The sequence below is a fragment of the Alosa sapidissima genome, chromosome 18, assembly GCF_018492685.1.
Source record: "Alosa sapidissima isolate fAloSap1 chromosome 18, fAloSap1.pri, whole genome shotgun sequence".
Taxonomy (NCBI): domain Eukaryota; kingdom Metazoa; phylum Chordata; class Actinopteri; order Clupeiformes; family Clupeidae; genus Alosa; species Alosa sapidissima.
In genome coordinates, this window is record NC_055974.1 from 20,763,190 (window position 1) to 20,781,617 (window position 18,428).

An 18,428-nucleotide genomic window follows, 5' to 3' on the forward strand; every position below is an offset into this window, starting at 1 on the left:
TAGAAATACATAACGCTTTACAAAATATTAACGCAGTTAACACATTTCGTATAACTACTTCCTTTGTGGGGGGCTGACGTCACGTGACCTGCAGCCGCCAGACTCTCTCTCTCTCTCATCATATGCCCAAACTTTTAAGGATATTTTCAAATGTATCTTGTCAAAACTAGCAAAATTCACAGAATATCCTAGTTTAATATAGTTACAAGTGAATATGCAATCGGTTTGTCAAAACACATATAACCCCAAAAAATTATTTTTACAATGCCAATAGAACTCCCTGTAAAAGACGAATTGTGAATGACAGCTGAAATTTCGCCACGACTGCACTGAACGTTACTTCCTAATTGCTAAATGGATCATAAATTTGGACAGGGGTGCGCTGTGTGCACGCTGCTGTAAACCGTAAAAGTGAAAACAAGCGCTGTGCTGTCCCATTCCTGCCATATATTGACCCCTTAAAGCGATGGTTCGGAGTAATTTCAACCTAGGGTCCTTTGCACCATGACCCCGAGCCAAACACACTTTTTTTACGGGCTTTTCCCAAATCATGGAAGAAACGTCGACGCAGCGGTATAGTAGCAGATGCAGAAGCAAGTGTTATTTAAATAAACTCCTTAAAACTCCTGGTGCACTTACAAACTTTCTAATGCCTCGTTATTGGACTAAAGGTCATAGTTGTACTACTGCAGAAGTTTCGTACCATTCAGGGCATTATTAGTGGGGTAATTTACGAACTAACGTCATTAGTTTCTGACAGCGCTACTCGACCAGGGTTCTAGCAAGGGAAAAAAGGTTCTGGGAGGGTGTTTGGCTCGGGGTCATGGTGCAAAGGACCCTAGGGTGAAATTACTCCGAACCATCGCTTTAAAGGGCGAATGGAGGAGAATCTCTTTCTCTCTTACTCAGACACATACATGCATGCACACACACAGCCCCCCACCACCACCACCAAATACACACTCGCGGCCCTTCTCTGTCCATCTCTGTCCATCTAAATCTTCTTGGCGCATACACAAATGGCTCTTTCCTGGCCCAAGTTTTCTCTCTAAAACGACATAGTTCTGTGTGTAGTTTATGATGCAGTTGTGTCACAAATATACAGCCTTTGTGGTTACTCATTAATTTGGTAATTCAATATGTCTTTAAAGAAACTTTAGTCTTTAGGGGGGAATTTAGTTTTTTAAATCATGATTAATCTAGATGAATTAATTTCATTTTCTTTAATCGTTTGATAGGCCTATATTTTACACTTATTGGTTTCATTAGACTCTGCTAACTATGTGTGTGTGTGTGTGTGTGTGTGTGTGTGTTCTCTGACCTGTTCCTTCAGCTCATCTATAGTAGCCTCGGCATGCTTCATCTCCTCCACCAGCTTGTCCTTGTGTGTGCGCAGAGTGTCCAGCTCAGTGTTCTTCTTCTCCATCTGCTTCTGCAGCTTCCACGTGCTCCTGCTTCTCAGAGGCAGACAGGTCTCGCATCCTACACACACACACACACACACACACACACACACACACACACACACACACAAGAATGTGAGAGAGCACTTTATGGGTCATGGGTCTGTGGTGGTGCAAAGAGTCAACACACACATCTGGTATCGCATGTGATCTGCTGCAGGAGTTAGGACTTGAAAGCGTTATTCCTGGATCAGGGTTTCTCTATGCCCCTACACTCACTCATTCACTCTCACCCATACTCATGCTTTCACTCTATCCCTCTTTCACTCTATCCCTCTTTCACTCTATCCCTCTTTCACTCTATCCCTCTTTCACTCTATCCCTCTTTCACTCTACCGCTCTTTCACCTCTACCACACTTTCACTCTACCACACTTTCACCCTCACTCTACCACTGTCTCACTCACTCTTTCACTCTACCACTGTCTCACCCTTACACTTTCACTCTACCCACACTTTCACTCTACCGCACACTCACCCTCATTCTTTCTCTCCCTCACTCTACCACTTTTACTCCACCACTCTTTCACTCTATCACTCTTTCAGTCTCTCACAGACAAATCCAGCAGGATATAGAGAGTAGCCTGGTTCCTCACTGACCAGAGCGTCCTTCAGCCGGCTGTTCTGCTCCTCCAGTTGCTTGACATGGTAACTGGACGCAGCACCGTCCGAGCCTACGAGAGAGAGCGGAGACATATGTGTTATAAGTTGTGTGTGTGTGTGTGTGTGTGTGTGTGTGTGTGTGTAGAGTGAAGTCTAGTGGGTATGCAAGCATATAAACAGCCTCATAGCTGGTGGTGCAGGGCAAGCATGCATGTGTCTGCTCGTTTTACATTGCTAATCTATTTCATGACTAAATCAACAATACATCTTGAACATGTATTTATTCTGCTCTGATCTCCAGATCCATGGCATGAATAAAACTCTGTGTGTGTGTCCCTTTCTCCTTGATCTCGTGCTTGAGGATGTCCAGGTCACTGATGAAAATAAAAGTGTGTGTGTGTGTACCTTTCTCCTCGATCTCGTGCTTGAGGATCTCCAGGTCCATGGTGAGCTCGTCCACCTTCTCCTTGAGGCCCTCCACCTCCGCCTGCAGGGACTCGGCCCTCTCCTCGGCCATCTCCTTGTCCAGCGTGGCCATCTCGATGGCGTCTGCCGTGTCCGCCATCTCCTCCATGTAGCGGTCTTTCGCCTCCAGGGCATCACGCGCTTCCTGGAGAGAGAGAGAGAGAGAGAGAGAGAGAGAGAGAGAGAGAGAGAGAGAGAGAGAGAGAGAGAGAGAGAGAGAGAGAGAGAGAGAGAGAGAGAGAGAGAGAGAGAAAGGGAGAGTCAGAGAGAGATGTGTGTGTGTGTGTGTGTACACATCTCTCTACCGTCTTGGCATCTTTGAGCTGCTTCTGCAGGTCGTTCTGCTGCTCCTGCATCTTTACACGTGTGTGTGTGTGTATGTGTGTGTGTGTACGTCTCTCTACCTTCTTGGCCTCCTTGAGCTGCTTCTGCAGCTCGTTCTGCTGCTCCTGCATCTTGCTCTTCCACTCCTGCAGCTGCTCCAGCTGGATCTTGTGCTTCTCCAGCTCCTTCAGCTTGGCCTTGTCCTCCTGACGCTTCAGCTTCAGCGTCTCCAGCTTCTCCTCCAGGTCCTTCACCTGGCCACGCAGGGCCTCCTCCTCCTGACGGGGAGAGAGGGATGAAGAGAGGGGGGGGGGGGGGAAGAGAAAGAGGGAGGAAGAGAAAGGGAGAGATAGAGGAACAGGGGGAGAGAAAGGTGAAGATGGAAAAGTGTAGAAGAGAAGGAGATGAAGAAGATATAGAGGGGAAGAGACAGGAAGAGTGCAGAAAGAGAAAGGAAGAGAAGAGAGGGATAGAGAGAGAGAGAGAGAGAGAGAGAGAGAGAGAGAGAGAGAGAGAGAGAGAGAGAGAGAGATTGTAATGGAAGAAAGAGGAGAGATAAAGAAAGAAAAATAGAAAGAGTTGGCATGAAGGGAGGGGAAGAGGGTGATCCATTTATTAAAGAGCACTGTACTGGATCAGAACAGGTGGTCTGGAGAGCATTTCCATACACTCAAATACCGACTGGCCAGAGGATAGTGGGGGGGGGGGGGGGGGGGGGGCAGCTGATGTGAAAAACACACCCTCACACCCTTAGTCTTAGTCACTCACACACACACACGCTTTTGTTGTGTGCATGAAACACTCCACATGCACGTGAACAGACAAACCCAAACACACACAATGCACAGCAACACACACACACACACACACACACGCAGCCTTGTCTTCTGTAACAGAACATGCTTCCCAACACCCAGGTGTGTTAATTAAAACTCAAATCAGTGGCGAGAGAGAGGAGAGAGAGAGAGAGAGAGAGAGAGAGAAGAGAGAGAGAGAGAGAGAGAGAGAGAGAGAGAGAGATTTTCAGGAGAGCATACGCAGTAAGAGTGGTGATAACTGCTTTCAAACATTGTGCACTGCAGACCCGGTTCACTCATGCAGGTGGTCTATATTACAACCCTACCTGTTTAGACAACAGAGGCTCCCCCTGGAAGGGTTAAGGTATTGTTGAGACATGGAGCTAGAGCAACTAAGTAAGTGTGTGCACATGGCTTATACAAAAACATTCTTAAAGTACCTCGGGCATTGTACCATTTTAAATTAAAACACCTTTCTAGTGATGGGAAATTGTGCAACACTATTGTAAAGGACAATTAATAAAATAAAACAAGTTCACAGCACACACAGTCTGAACTTAACAAGGACTGCTTATAACAACAGCAGTCATTAATACCCAATGTCTGTATCTACATTAATATGTAGAGTTCAGGAATGTTGATCAAGGAATTGAGAATCAATATTTGTACCGGTACATAGATGCATTTACCTTTAATTTCAGACTTTGATAAAGATAATATAGATACAAGTATGTGCTTGTGCGCGTTTGTGTACATTGGTCATGTGTGCAGATATGGGTGTGTGTATTGTGTGCTTAGGGCTTGAAGGAAGTGTTGTTGGAAGTGTGTGTGTGTGTGTGTGTGTGTGTGTTGGACAAACCTTGCTGCTTGTGGCTGTAGGCGGGGGCACCAGAGGGAGCAGGTGTGCCCCGGGAGTGGGGCACCACCGGAGCTCCCAGTGCAGTCTGGGAAGGCGTGGCCGGCTCATTCTCCAACAGAGTGGAGCTCCTCCGAGCAGCCTGGGATGGAGTCTGAGAGAGAGAGAGAGAGAGAGAGAGAGAGAGAGAGAGAGAAAGTAAGAGAGAGAGGACAGAGAGATAGAGGAAGAAAAAAGAAGAGAGAGAAGAGAGAAAGAGAGGGAGAGAGAGAGGACAGAAAGGGAAAGGGAGAGGGAGAGAGAGAGAGGAGAGAGAGAGAGAGAGGACAGAAAGGAAAGGGAGAGGGAGAGAGAGAGAGAGAGAGAGAGAGAGAGAGAGAGAGAGAGAGATAATGTGAATGGTTGTAACCAGTCTTGACTTATGTTCCGTAAGTGTTCAGCAATGCTAAATTGAGATGGTGCAGTCCAGGTTTAACCACTACCTTAGTGACGCCTTAGCGATATAAATATAAACCTCTGAAAGGCCCAATAGTGCCATAACACCAACCTATTCCACTCACCCAACACTGTGGCAAGAGACTCAACACTGGTGAAAAACTCTCCCTTTAACACCATGGTGAAATCCTGAGACGGGAGACTACACAGTGTGCTTTAAAAGGGACTCGTTTGGTTAAGTTATCTGAAGGAATGCCTAAATTGAACATTACATTAGTTACATTACAGCTGCTCCCCTCGGGACAGTTTTGGTACGCTCTTCTGGACTGAAGAAAACTGTTCACTAAAGGGAGGGGAAAAGGGGGGGATTGGGACATACCATTATGAGGGAGGGGAGGGAGCTGGCGGAGGTGAGACGGCCTGGAGTTGTCCACTGTTCTTTCACGATAGACACTCTTTGTTAGTTCTCAACATGTGTATTCACAGAGTAAATAATCACCCCCAGCTTTTGTACAAATCTACTATGAAACTTCACACTCCTAATAGTGGTGCAAGGCTTTATATTAACACCCAAACTTAAAAAGTGTTTTTTCCCCCATTATTTTCAAAAATGCATAAATACTTAAATTATTGTTTGTTTAAAAGTAAACACCTCTTGTGTAGTACTCGTGAGACTGTTTAAGGATAACTTATGTGCAGAAGGGAGTGCATGCATGCGTTGAGGGATGAGGGGGTTCCATGCTACATTTCCCCAGCCTGCTTTGCGGCCACACAATCGCTCACCTTGGTGTGCCGGACCGCTGACTGAGGGATGAAGGGAAGGTTTTTTTTCGGAAAGGAAAGGCAGATAGCACACACAAGAAGAGAGACAGACAGAAAGACAGGCAGGTAGATAGACAGACGGGTATTTAGGCAAGACATACAGTAGACAGACAGGTAGGATTGAGATAGACAGGAGAACCACTCATAACAGGAGCAGGAGAAGATACAGAGAGGCACAGACAAAAAGGGTTAGAAAGGGTTAGTAGCCCTGTACAATGAATAGGAAAAACTGAGTCATCTAAATCCCATAGGGGGCGAATATTATACACTATAAGGGTCAGGTAAGGATAGGGAACAAAGGACCCAACATTCCTGCCGCTGTCCTTCTACCTTCTCATTTTCATTGGTGTATTTCCCCCATATTTGAAACAATGTTGCATAATAAATATTCCCAGTTTGCATCTGACAAAATTCACATGAAAGTGGAAAAGACTTGAAGCTTGTACAAGGTTACAATCTTGACAGGACAAATGCAAAACAACAGTCCACCCATAACTCCAGGGAGCTATTGGACACTGTCCCAAACAAAGAAGTGAGATAATGCATCCAATGGAGCAAGCTGAACAAGGTGAAAGTGTATGAAGAAACCAAGATCCTCTAGATCTTTAAAAGAGGATACAAAGACAACAGCCATGAAATTAAAGATGACAGTCATAAACACAAACGAACCAACAAGTGGAGCATCCATTCTGAGCTAGTCAAACCAAAAAGAGAGTGGATTCTGAAGGAATAACAAAAGCGAGAAAAGACAATGTGCATGAAACAGCTTAGCCAAGACCCAGACTCAGACGAGTGCACACACACACACACACACACACAGAGATACCGGTACCTTCCTAACTGATGGCGTCTTTTGTCCACATAGGCAAGAGAAAAATTAACAGGAGACACAAAAACACAACACACGGTTAAGCTACCCGTCTCAATTCCATTTCTAGTCAGGGTTCCTTAGCTGGAGTTGGGTTGGAAGGTCAAATGAAAACAAAGAAGTGTGTTTACCTGCTTGCCTACTTTGGGAGTCTCTGGCTCTGGAAAAAAAGAAAAAGACAAAAAACAATGACACACACTGCAAAAGTCCAGGTCCAGATCCAAGCAGTGTACCAGACCCAGCTAGGCTTGCACTTTAGCTTTCATTTAAAGCTGTTTATTTGACATGTGATATGTGGTCATGTCCACAGTCTGTATACAACACAAGTTCATAACCTTAGCATCGGGAGTCTAGTTTGTTTATTTTGTTTGTTTAATTTAAGGCCATTTCAGCAACTAAGGCTATTTAATGGTGAACAGTGTGTGCTAGAGAAGCTTAAATATGTGTTTTTTTTAAATCTATACTAGTAAGATATTCTAAAACCTTCAAAGGTGGGACCTTACTCCACAGTTATGGAATTTTGGTGATAAAATTGTTGTCTTTTGGTTTTCAAGGCAGGGCGAGAGTCTAGTTAAGTTAACTCAAGAGTAAGTGGTAAACCTTCTAATAGGTGCCCCATGGATTATTTCTCTCTACAAAACAAAGTTTACCCCCCTCAGCCCCCCCTCCCCCAGCTATCTGTTTGTGGAAGAACAGACTCTCACCTTTCTTGGGCAGCTTGGCAATGCCAGAGTCAGGGGTCTCTGGGGAGGTGGCAGAGCTTCCACCCTCATCCAGCATTTGAATCTGAGAGAGAAATCACATCTCTTTCCATACCAGTCCTGCACAACAGTGGCACCTCAACATTGCTTATTTTTCTTGATGATGATAATTAAAATCCAGGTCTCACTGAACGTTAAGAAACCATATGAACACTCACACATGTACTTGTACACAATCCCCTAACACACACACACACATTATTTTCATTATGTATCATTATATTTTAAAAATATCTGGCTAAGTATAGGGACATGGCCTAAGTCGCTTTTGGACAAAAGCGTCTGCCAAATACCATAGCCATAACCTGGGGGAGTGTGCTCACCTGCGACTGCCGCACAAAAATGCCGTGGTTCTCCTCACAGGTGAAGTAGCGCTTGCCCTGCACGGTGCCATCATTCTTGCCCCTGGCTTCGTCCAGGATGACGCCCACCCACTTGCCCGTGGCGAAGAGCGTGGCACCCACATATGCCACCGTGCCGCGCTCACCCTTGCCAATCACCTCCACCCGCGAGCCCACCTTGGCCGGCTTGCCTCCTCCGTCCGAACTCATGCTGCCGAGGACGCTGCTGCTGAGCTTGGGGGGGGGGGGGGGGGTTACAGGAGAAGAGACAAGGCAAGCATGAAGGTGAATTCAGACATCGTCACAAATCACTCGTTGCCTCCAAAGTTGACGGTTTAACTTTGATTGGTTTAACTTTGTTGCTTGTCACGGCATTTTGCTTTGCCAATGGTTACACTGCCTGCAACCGCTGCAATCGCAATGCTGAATTTCATTAACATTCCATGATGTTTTATTGCTATCCATCACTGGATTGTTTATCAGTTGCTAAAATTAAGGGGCACCGCATGCAAATAGGTTTAGATTACTGGTTAAATTTTGGTTATGTTATGAATAACTGGACCAGTCTTTCACCACTCTGTATTGATGGGACTGCTACACGCTTCCTACTTCCACACTAATGTTGCAAGTTGATACATTTGCCTTTCCAGACCACAATCCCATCAAACACGGAGCTGGAAGCAACAGGCCGGTGAAGTGAGGCTAAGAAATGACGGCACAATAGCAGGATGTGGAGGTGGGGTGGGGTGGGGCAGGACAGGGAGATTGTCGTCTTCCTTTGCAACAGCTATACCAACTGTTTGACAATGTTAAACTGTAGGCCTAGCATATAGCAAGTAGTATAACATGTTGCAAACATATAGCAAGTTTCAAGGCCTAGCTTAGGCTATATGTTGCATTTTTACCCACTTGTCACAACTTTCTATAAACTTTCCAGGCTTGTAATAATTTATTTAAACAAGTATTTGAATACTGAGCATGATAAATAGAATTTACAGATGCTATGCTGTAAAATAATCTCTGATGTGTTGTGATTAGGGCTGTCAATCGATTAAAAAAAATAATCTAATTAAATTACACACTCTGTGATTAATAATCTAAATTAATCGCATATACAATTTTTGCTGTAAAAGTATTTTAAATATTTAAATTCAAATGAATCATTGAATAATCAGCATTAGTGACACTAAAGTTCAAAAACTCTTTTATTATTATTTTCACTGTTCAAATAAAAGTTTTTTTTTTCACATACAAGGCATTTCAGGCCACAGATATAACCTGGACACAATGAAAATTAATTAACACTCCCCTCAATGTCAACACTTATTTCTTTGCATTGATGTCCGACTATAGAGTTGATGAACTCCGGTGATATGCAAATTCCTTGCCGCAGACATGGCAGAGGACTTTATTTTCAACACTTTATTTTTTATCAACATCAGGCCATTTTTTTTAAAGTAAATGTTCCAATCAATGATCCAGGCAGCACGTTTTCTTCTCTATCCTTCATTTTACAGTCTGACTAGAACGGCTTGGGATCAAAGGTCATACGGAAATCGATTAATCTGCACTAATTTTTTTAATTAGTTAGTTAGTCTCAAATTAATTAATCGAAATTAATCAGTTATTTTGACAGCCCTAGTTGTGATGTATAAATGCATGGCCCAGCATTCTTATGGAGATTCAAAAGTCCGAGATGGAGGAGGTCTGTGTTCTCTGATCCATCATTTCTATAAGCTGACTCACAGAATGGGAATGAGGGGCTACAGATAAAGGTGGATTTATAACTGTACTACCAAGTACCCGTATCTGTTGAAAGATCTCTAACCTGGACAATGTGTTGCAGTCATATATGCCTGCCACCAACTAGGTTGATTGAGTCACAACATCCCAAGAGGGAGAAAGGATTTAGGCTTTTTTTTTTTTTTTTTAGTACATCAACCCTCTTCTCCGGCAACCACCCAACTTTTGCAGGCTGATGGAGAAATGGTGACACATTCATAGTCATATGCCTCCTCAGAGAAGACCTCTTAGGCTGTCTTACAACGAGCTCCACTGTTTCTGAGTAAGGAGCCCTAGTCACGATGGACCAACAAATAAAATTAGAACCATCCATTGCAATCATATCCTGCAGGCTGAATCACATGTCTGGTCTATGGGAAAGAGAGAGACAGGGAATAATTCTGCCTCATTTCCCCCAATTCAAGAGTAGATAGAGATAGATTAATTCCCACTATTCCAAGAAGAAGAATTTGACAGATTAAGCCAACATTAAGCCAGATGAATGACAGCCAGTGAGTTAGGGTTGTTGAGAAAATAAATGCAACGCAAAAGGAGAGTTTAGTTGCTGGGTGCTTGATCGCTGGGAAACCGCAGGAGAAAAACACATGTTTGCTTGTCTCTGCACTGTTCAGCTGTAAGGTATCAGTTCTGGTACAGCGGTTGGTGCAGTCATCAGCTTTTCGCTACCATCAGCAAAAGGAAGATAGTAGGCTACATAGCTTTACAGAAATCCACTGGCACTTGGCAGGCTACTTCCGCGGAGAACTTGTGAGAACACTGCTACACCAACACAGAAACTGCGCAAACCACAGCATAATGTCGCGGCCGCGGTGAGTGCTCTACTAATCTCATTCTCTTACTTAGGCTATAAGTAAACTATGCCTAAGATGTATATCAGTGTGGATTGATCAGTATGAAAATGGCTTTTTTCCCCCTTAATAATAGCAATGCAAAAATGTCCCTGTTTTGACGAATACAAATATTCTTGCGAATCATTCACGCTACCAGACAATTAGGACTAGCAGTTAACACTTTCATGATGTCCAACTGGCTATCCTAACGCCACGAAGTTATCGATAAGTTATTTAACGGTAACGTTACTGCACTGATTCACAAAAAGACAACAAAGGCGACAAAGTTGCTTCATGACACTTACCCTAGGGGTGTACGAGTGCCTCCTTGACATCGACATGTTGCTTTTCTATATTATTTTAATAGTATGACAGTAGTCGCTTTGCAACCCTCGCCTTTAACACGCTCGGCATAGAGGGAGGGGGCATTTATGGTGATGGTGATCTTCACGTTACGTTACTGACAATGCCCATGGCAACCAGTTCCAGTGATGGAATGGGTAGCGTTGCTTTTCGGTGCTCGTGCATCATTCACTAACATTACAGGGCTAGTGTCACCATCAACGATACAAGTTATCTAGCTAGCTGCTAATAAAGCTAAAAACAATCAACAAAACAGACACATTTAAGCACACTGATGGATTTGACAGAGAATGTAAGGTAAGTTAAGGCTTCGTGCATATTTGAAAGGCTAACGTCACTGAAGGGTGACAAATTACTCTATTTTAAACTCAACGTGGAATTTGTGCAGCTTTTGAATTGACGATAGGCGACATTGATAATACACGAATAAGTTAGACTCAACCTCAGCAGCTAAGTTAGCATTGTCTGCAACTAAAGGAGTGGCCCCCGCACAATAATCTAACGTTAGCTAACTGTATATATCTATAGCTAACTGTTAGCTGGTGATAACGGATTTATAATGGATTAACGTTTCAATTGATTAGTTAAGGAGAGCATTGTTGCTCTTCAAAACGTTTCAATATGTGCCTTAGCTTCTATATTCCCAATAGCTTCTAGACTTCAACAGTATTTTCTGCCATGCCTTTGTAAAAACAATCAGTCAGCAAGTTCCCTGTTTTTAGCATACCAGCTAACATTAATGTGAGGCTGACTGTCAAGGTAGCCCCCAAGCTAACGTTAGTTGACGCTACACCTGAACGATAGTATCATAATATCATAACGTTATGCCCTAAAAGAGGTTGTGAAACGTTATATCTCGTTTGACATTATATGCTGTAAAATGGAGATGACCACCATAACATTAGCCTTTTATGTTAACACTAGTTGTTATCGTAGGCTAGACACTTTTTTGTTTAGCTAGTAAGCTAACAAGCTAATCAAGATTCATCTAGCTAACTTTATCAGAGATTACTGAAATGCAACAACACAATAAATGTCTGGAACATACCTGCTAACACAGTCTGTCTTTTAAAAGTGTTTCCCTTTACGAGTATGTTTACCCGTGGATTTTATCTGCAAAAACCATACGCCCTTTTTAAGTCAAAAGACAGATCGCCCTGATGCCGACTACCGTTTTGTCAACTTGACACGCAGTAGGAACAATAACTTCCGGGTTAGTACAGACAGTTCTTTGAACAGAGGCCCGGGTTCCAGTAGCCTACTTCTGTGACAACTAATTAAATTAATTGCAACATTTGGAGTGCAGACTGTTGTGATGGGAAATACATTGAACAATTGCATTTCAGGTGATATTTTCTCTAAGCACACCCTCGCCTTTTTCCACACCTACAACATTCTCTATTACTTTCATCCTCTCTCACTCACTATCTCTGTTGCTATTTCTACCTGCTCTGACATTGAAGAATTAGTCACTCTCTTTAATGCATCCTGTCTTGAGACCTTAGGCTGTGTTGCCCCACTAAAACAAAAGCGTGTCAAAACTATCACCACTGGTTAAATGCCACGACCCGTTCTGTCAGAAAGTCTTGCAGGAAAACAGAGCGCAAATGGAAAAAAGAGAAGCTTCAGGTCTTCTATGACCTTTTCAGAGATTCTCTAAAGACCTACCAAAACTCTGTTAAGGCAGCAAAGGTTGAGTATTATGCTCAGCTTATCAACAATAATGCTCATAGGCCAAAAGTTTTATTTAATACCATTAACTCTATTATAAATCCTGCCTCTGCGTCATCTACTCTTGCCCCTTCAACAGAAATCTGTGAGAAGTTCCTCAACTTCTTCATCGATAAAATTGACAAAATAAAATCGTGATAGAACTTTCACCTAGCTGCCTCCAACAATTTCAGGCTATATCTTCCTCCCAGCTTTCTGAGGTGGTCTACCATATGAAATCTACATCCTGCCACTTAGATGTTTTACCTGCACGCCCTTTTAAAGAAGTTTTTACCATCATCTGCCCTCTTGTATTGGCCATAATTAATCACTCACTAACCAATGGAGTGGTCCCCTCAGGTTTTAAATGTGCAATTGTGCAACCTTTTCTTAAGAAACCTAACCTTGAGCCCAGTGACCTGAAGAATTATAGGCCTATTTCTAAATTACCTTTTCTGTCAAAGATACTAGAAAAGGTTGTCCTCTCTCAAGTTTCTTCTTATCTGAGTGAGTTCAATATATGTGATAAATTCCAATCAGGTTTTAGATCTCTGCACAGCACTGAATCGGCCTTGCTTAAAGTCCAAAACGACATTCTCTTAGCAGTTGATTCTGGATCTTGCGCCCTCTTGGTGCTTCTTGATCTGGGTGCAGCATTTGACACCATTGACCATAACATCCTATTAAAACGCTTGAGGATGAAGTTGGTCTCCAGGGTTCTGTTTTGCAATGGTTCTCTTCTTATCTTAGTGATAGATCATTTTCAGTTAGTTTAGGCAATTTCTCCTCTTCCTCTGCCCTTATAAAGTGTGGTGTTCCTCAGGGTTCCATTTTGGGCCCTCTTTTATTCTCTCTTTATATGCTACCCCTTGGCTCAATTTTTAAAAAGTATAACATTCAGTATCACTGCTATGCAGATGACATTCAGTTTTACCTGCCTGTTAACACTAATGGCATTTGTTCCTTGGAGAATATTTTTAACTGTCTCAGTGACATCTAATGCTGGATGGCAAGAAACTTTCTTCAACTGAACGAAAGTAAAACTGATATAATTATTTTTGGCCCTCCAAGTGATGTTTCTATCTTTAAAAATGCACTAGGATCTCTCTCTGCAAACTGCCACAGTGAAGTAAAGAATCTTGGGGTTTTCTTTGACTCCTCTTTAAATGTTAATAAGCAAGTAAATAGTGTGGTCAAAGGCAGCTTTTTCCAGTTAAGAACCATTGCAAAACTGAAGCCCTTTTTGTCCTTCTCCGATCTTGAAACTCTTATACATGCTTTCATAACATCTAGACTAGATTATTGTAATTCATTATATGCAGGCCTGACCCACTCCACTCTCAACAGACTTCAGCTAGTTCAAAATGCAGCAGCTAGATTATTAAGTGGCTCTAAGAAACGTGAGCATATAACTCCTGTGTTGGCTAAGCTGCACTGGTTACCTGTGGAGCACAGAGTTAAGTTTAAAATGTTACTTTTTGTCTTCAAAGCCCTCAGTGGTTTGGCACCTAGTTACATAGGTGACCTACTAATTCCTTACAGCACTCCAAGATCACTTAGGTCTTCATCTCAGAATCTTCTCTATATCCCCAAAACACACCTTAAAACTAAGGGTGATAGAGCCTTCTCTATTGTTGCCCCACAACTCTGGAGTACATATTAAGTCCTCTCCAACCATTGACTGCTTTAAGTCTAACTTAAAGACTTTCATTTTCTCCCAAGCTTTTAATCTACCTTAATACCCCCCCCCCCCCCACACACACACACACACACTCTTTATTCTTTATTTTATTTTTGACCAATTTGTTTATTATTTCAATTATGTATTTATTTTCCCCCCATGTTATGTTATTATTGTTGTTGTACATTGTCATTGTTTTATGTTTGTTTGTAAGCACTTTGGTTCAACTCAGTTGTTTTTAGATGTGCTATAGAAATAAAGTTGACTTGACTTGACTTGACTTAAAATAACCTTTAGGATGTATCTGATTGTTAGAGACTTTGTTATGTTGCATTTATATTTTCTTAGTGTTGAAGCATAGACCCGATTGGTGTAGTAGGCCATCCTGTGCCGCGCCACCTAAACTCTCATTCCAAGATCATATGCCAAGCATTTGAAGGTTGTTTCAATAGTCTGAATTTGAAAAGTAAATCTATGCTATTCCTCATCTGCCTTATTTGCTACAATAGATGTACATATGATATTAGCAGACTGAAAAAGCTAATCGCCTCCTTACACCAAATACATAAATGCACCAGCAGAGGGTAGCATTTCGTCCTTTAGGGTTTTCTAGACATTTTAATCGAGTGAGAATTCTCAGGCTTTTGAAATCAAATACCTACAATATTGTACATAATCAAGATGGCCGACCCAAACTCAAAGCAGAATGCGAATCAGAAAAGGTATTGCTATTTAACTCTTTTGCCTGTAGTTGGTCATTATCAACTTTTAGGAATGTCTACAAGCCTTTGTGAGGGTAGACAAATGACTACTTCCGATACTCCATACAGCTTCCAAGATTATGTGTAATTTAAGGCGGTGGCTGGCTGGTTTAAAATCATCACGATCAAAACATCGACTTGCTCATAACTAACGTTAACAGTTCGGAATATCCATCGATATAGGAAGGTTTGGAAATATCACAATGTATTGTCGAATAGCCTACCAGTAACGCCTAATAACTAGCTAGCTAGCCAGCCATGTAGATGACACTTTAGGAGAATGTGACTAGCTAGCTGATCTAAGTGGCCAAGCTTGACAAGCCATCACAATTTCATTCTGCTAATCTGCATGTGAAAATAAACTTTCGTATTTTATTTTGCAGTGCAAAAATTGCAGCTGGCGCAGTCGTTTGTGTGGAGAGTGAAATCAGAGGCGATGTGACAATAGGTGCGACTCACTAGGCCTACTCTTTTTTTATGTCATTTTGCAAGAACATAATTTTTAATTGAAAAAGACCACTCAAACGTTACTCATGCACATCATCATCTTGTAGGTGCGAGGACTGTGGTGCATCCCAAAGCGCGTATTATAGCAGAAGCTGGACCTATAGTCATTGGAGAGGGGAACCTGATTGAGGAGCAAGCCCTCATCATTAATAGGTAACTTTAACATTGAACCGCAATGAGATGTTTGTCATTTATTGAGAGTTAAGCTAAAGCATGGCTCTTTTAACAGCTATCCTGAAAACATTATGCCAGACTCCGAGGATGTGGAGCCCAAGACGATGACAATTGGAATCAATAATGTGTTTGAAGTCGGCTGCGGTATCCTTTCACGAATTTGAAATTATGTGCATGACATAATTGTAATGCATTGATTGAACGGGAGGACATTGTCCTAATCAAAATGATCTTTGATTGAACCTCTCGATCAAGAATAATGACATCTGTAGGCCTATTCAGGTTTTGCAGTCAGCAGTGGCCTATTCAGTAGTTTAGCAGGTTAACTATTATTCACAGAATCAGCCTTAACCATTTGATTCAGTATCCCAAGCCCTGAAAATTGGAGACAACAATGTCATTGAATCTAAAGGTAAGACAAAGGCTTAGTTAGAGCATCCTATTGAACACATGAGACTAGCTGAAGTGGAGAGAGATATTGTTATACCTCTCAGCCTGTAGCCTACACAATGTACAGATTTAGTAAGAAAGAGCATAATCACTATCAAGATAAAAAGGTGATTTGGGATAGTTATTAATTCTTTATAGTGTTGTCATTAATTCATAGCCTGGAAACCAGACTCTCTGACTTCGCACTGTAGGGAAAGTCAGAGAGGCAGTAGGGAGTACTGTAGGGAAAAGAAATCGAGCGGAAGTATGTAGGCAGGCAGAGGCCAAGCTAATTAATTCAAAGACATGTTAAAAACAAATGTTTTAATTTAGAATGTTAAAGGAACACGCCAACATTTACCATCTCCCCCAGAATTAGATAAGATGATACATACCCTTCTCGCCTCGTCTATATTGTAATGTAGATGTAAGTTGTTTGAGAAAAAAAAACACCTGCTGAATAACTAAATCATTACAAGACAACCATTAAATAACTGTCTAACTAACTGTCCTGTCCTTCAGCGGACGTGGGCCGTAACGTGATGCTGACTAGCGGCTGCATCATCGGCGCGTGTTGCCAGGTGAACACGTGTGAGGTCATCCCAGAGAACACTGTCATCTATGGGTCCGGCTGTATGCGGCGGATCCAGACGGAGAAGCCACAGGTAGGGATGGAGTGACTCTGTGTGTGTGTGTGTGTGTGTGTGTGTGTGTGTGCGTGTGCGTGTGTGTGTGTTGCTTTATCTATATTCAGTTAAAGCCATACCAGTAACCAGGCCTGGAACTTCATAATTTTAAGGGCAAGGCCACTTGGCCTTCGGTTGGGCATATTTGGCAGGGGACACAAAGGCCACACGTCAGGGCACCAAGGCCAAAGTTAACTATACAGTAGGCTAATTATCCTAATTACCCTAATATTCTAACTGATAACGTTATCAACAACACATTATCAAATCGGAAAACATTACTTCACTACAGCAACACCTGTATAAATGTCAGCCGACATTAGACTATTGCTTCCCAAAGCTCCCTAATATCAGGGCAAGACACAATGCTTGGGTGGGCTTAGCCCACCGTGGCCCTAACCTGGGTTTTCCCATGCTGCCTTAAGCGCGCGCGCGATTTTATTCACGCTGCTAGGCAGCCTGGATTCCATGGACTTTGTTTTCACCTCAACGAAGGAACCAATCACAGAACGGAGGGGGACAGCAAGACGATGACGACACACCGATAGACATTCGTAGCGCCCAATAAACGGCTCTGGGCATTCGTAAACCACGTTTCAAATACGAGAAAATGTACATGTAGTGTTGTACTCAATGAGATGAGGTTTGCCGTTAGCCAGGCTACCGTAGCCCCTGCCTAGAGACAGACCCCTTAATATCTACATTTCTTGCCTTGTCTTCTGGCTGCTAAATGTAGGACTTTTCTTGCCGTGCTCTGTCACTTTCTCCACTGCAACAGAGACTAAATTGATTCGAGCTGTGAATGCTAAGATTATTTTGGGTTACAAATTAAAATCGCTATTAGTCAAACACAAAGCAGAATAGTCAAAGAAGGGGGCACCAAGGCCACAGTGGCCTGCGAACCTCCGATTTCCAAAAGGGCATCACGGCCATGCCATCATGGCCGCCGTGAAATTCCAGCCCTGCCCGTAACTATACCAACTATACTCAGTTGTTTGTAATCTGATGGGTGAAACAAATTGCAATTTGAGACAATAATGCATCATGCATAGGACATCAAATCAGACTGTATAAATGCATCAAACACATTGACATCTGTAGAAGATCAGTGGGGGGTACACATTAGTCTTTATTGAAATTTATCGAGATGGTGCTGTATCTATATCAGGCTGACTTGTGTTATTTTTTAACACATCATTAACTATAAGCTATGTTACCCATGTTGATTCTCAGCCTCAGACCCTTCAGCTGGACTTCCTGATGAAGATCCTACCGAATTACCATCACCTGAAGAAGACGGTTAAGAGCTCATCCACTCCTGCCAGGAGCTAACTTTATGTCTCACAGGATTCCAAACACGCTAGTCTAATTAGCCACATTAAAGAACTCAACTTGCACAAAGTAAAACGTGTATATCACTGCATTTTGTTGATTGCTATTTATATTTATCTACCGGTATGTAGACCATTGTTAATTTACTTTGTTTTGTTTTCTAATTTTGTTTTTGCTTGATATCTTACAGTTATTAAATACTTTTTAGTCTCATTTCCTAGTGTCCTTGTCTAGATAATGCAGCTAAACACATAGCATTTGCTCATTTCAGTTGTGGCTTTCTTATGGGTGGTTTTGACCAAAACTCCTTACAGCAGTTTTAATATCATAATATATTTCTGAAGCAAACAAGTCGGCAGTGGTATGTAATAAAATGTAGTGCACAGTACAGTAGACAAATAATGATAACCTAAGTTTT

At 42.3% G+C, this 18,428-nt stretch overlaps 2 protein-coding genes across 3 annotated transcripts in view; one reads left to right on the top strand and one right to left on the bottom strand.

Moving 5' to 3' along the window:
- LOC121689312 (dynactin subunit 1-like) overlaps window positions 1–10,852 on the bottom strand; it is a 25,520-nt gene extending 14,668 nt beyond the window's left edge. The window contains 11 exon segments of the mRNA XM_042069001.1: window positions 1,322–1,441; window positions 1,443–1,485; window positions 2,061–2,136; window positions 2,471–2,675; window positions 2,935–3,203; window positions 4,571–4,659; window positions 6,853–6,888; window positions 7,187–7,235; window positions 7,337–7,418; window positions 7,717–7,968; window positions 10,673–10,852. Coding sequence (XP_041924935.1) covers window positions 1,322–1,441; window positions 1,443–1,485; window positions 2,061–2,136; window positions 2,471–2,675; window positions 2,935–3,203; window positions 4,571–4,659; window positions 6,853–6,888; window positions 7,187–7,235; window positions 7,337–7,418; window positions 7,717–7,968; window positions 10,673–10,708 — 1,257 coding nt within the window. The 5' untranslated portion in view covers window positions 10,709–10,852.
- Window positions 10,853–10,870: 18 nt separating this feature from the next.
- LOC121689311 (dynactin subunit 6) lies at window positions 10,871–18,223 on the top strand. 2 transcript variants are annotated; one of them, XM_042069000.1, is made up of 7 exons: window positions 10,871–11,027; window positions 15,266–15,330; window positions 15,437–15,542; window positions 15,619–15,707; window positions 15,928–15,975; window positions 16,515–16,657; window positions 17,912–18,223. In XM_042069000.1, exons 1-7 carry the CDS (start codon window positions 11,005–11,007, stop codon window positions 18,008–18,010), a joined length of 573 nt encoding a protein of 190 aa, XP_041924934.1. In that variant the 5' UTR covers window positions 10,871–11,004; the 3' UTR covers window positions 18,011–18,223. The 2 variants fall into 2 exon arrangements, with proteins under 2 accessions (XP_041924934.1, XP_041924933.1); XM_042068999.1 differs by lacking the exon at window positions 10,871–11,027 and adding an exon at window positions 14,730–14,843.
- The last annotated feature ends 205 nt before the right edge of the window (window positions 18,224–18,428 follow it).

Excerpts from the sequence above, each read along its gene's own strand:
- LOC121689311 (XM_042068999.1), top strand. The coding sequence starts at position 14,803 with ATGGCCGACCCAAACTCAAAGCAGAATGCGAATCAGAAAAG. Across the intron at positions 15,708-15,927 it reads TGTGTTTGAAGTCGGCTGCG|TATCCCAAGCCCTGAAAATT; the intron begins GTATCCTTTCAC and ends CATTTGATTCAG. Across the intron at positions 16,658-17,911 it reads TCCAGACGGAGAAGCCACAG|CCTCAGACCCTTCAGCTGGA; the intron begins GTAGGGATGGAG and ends GTTGATTCTCAG.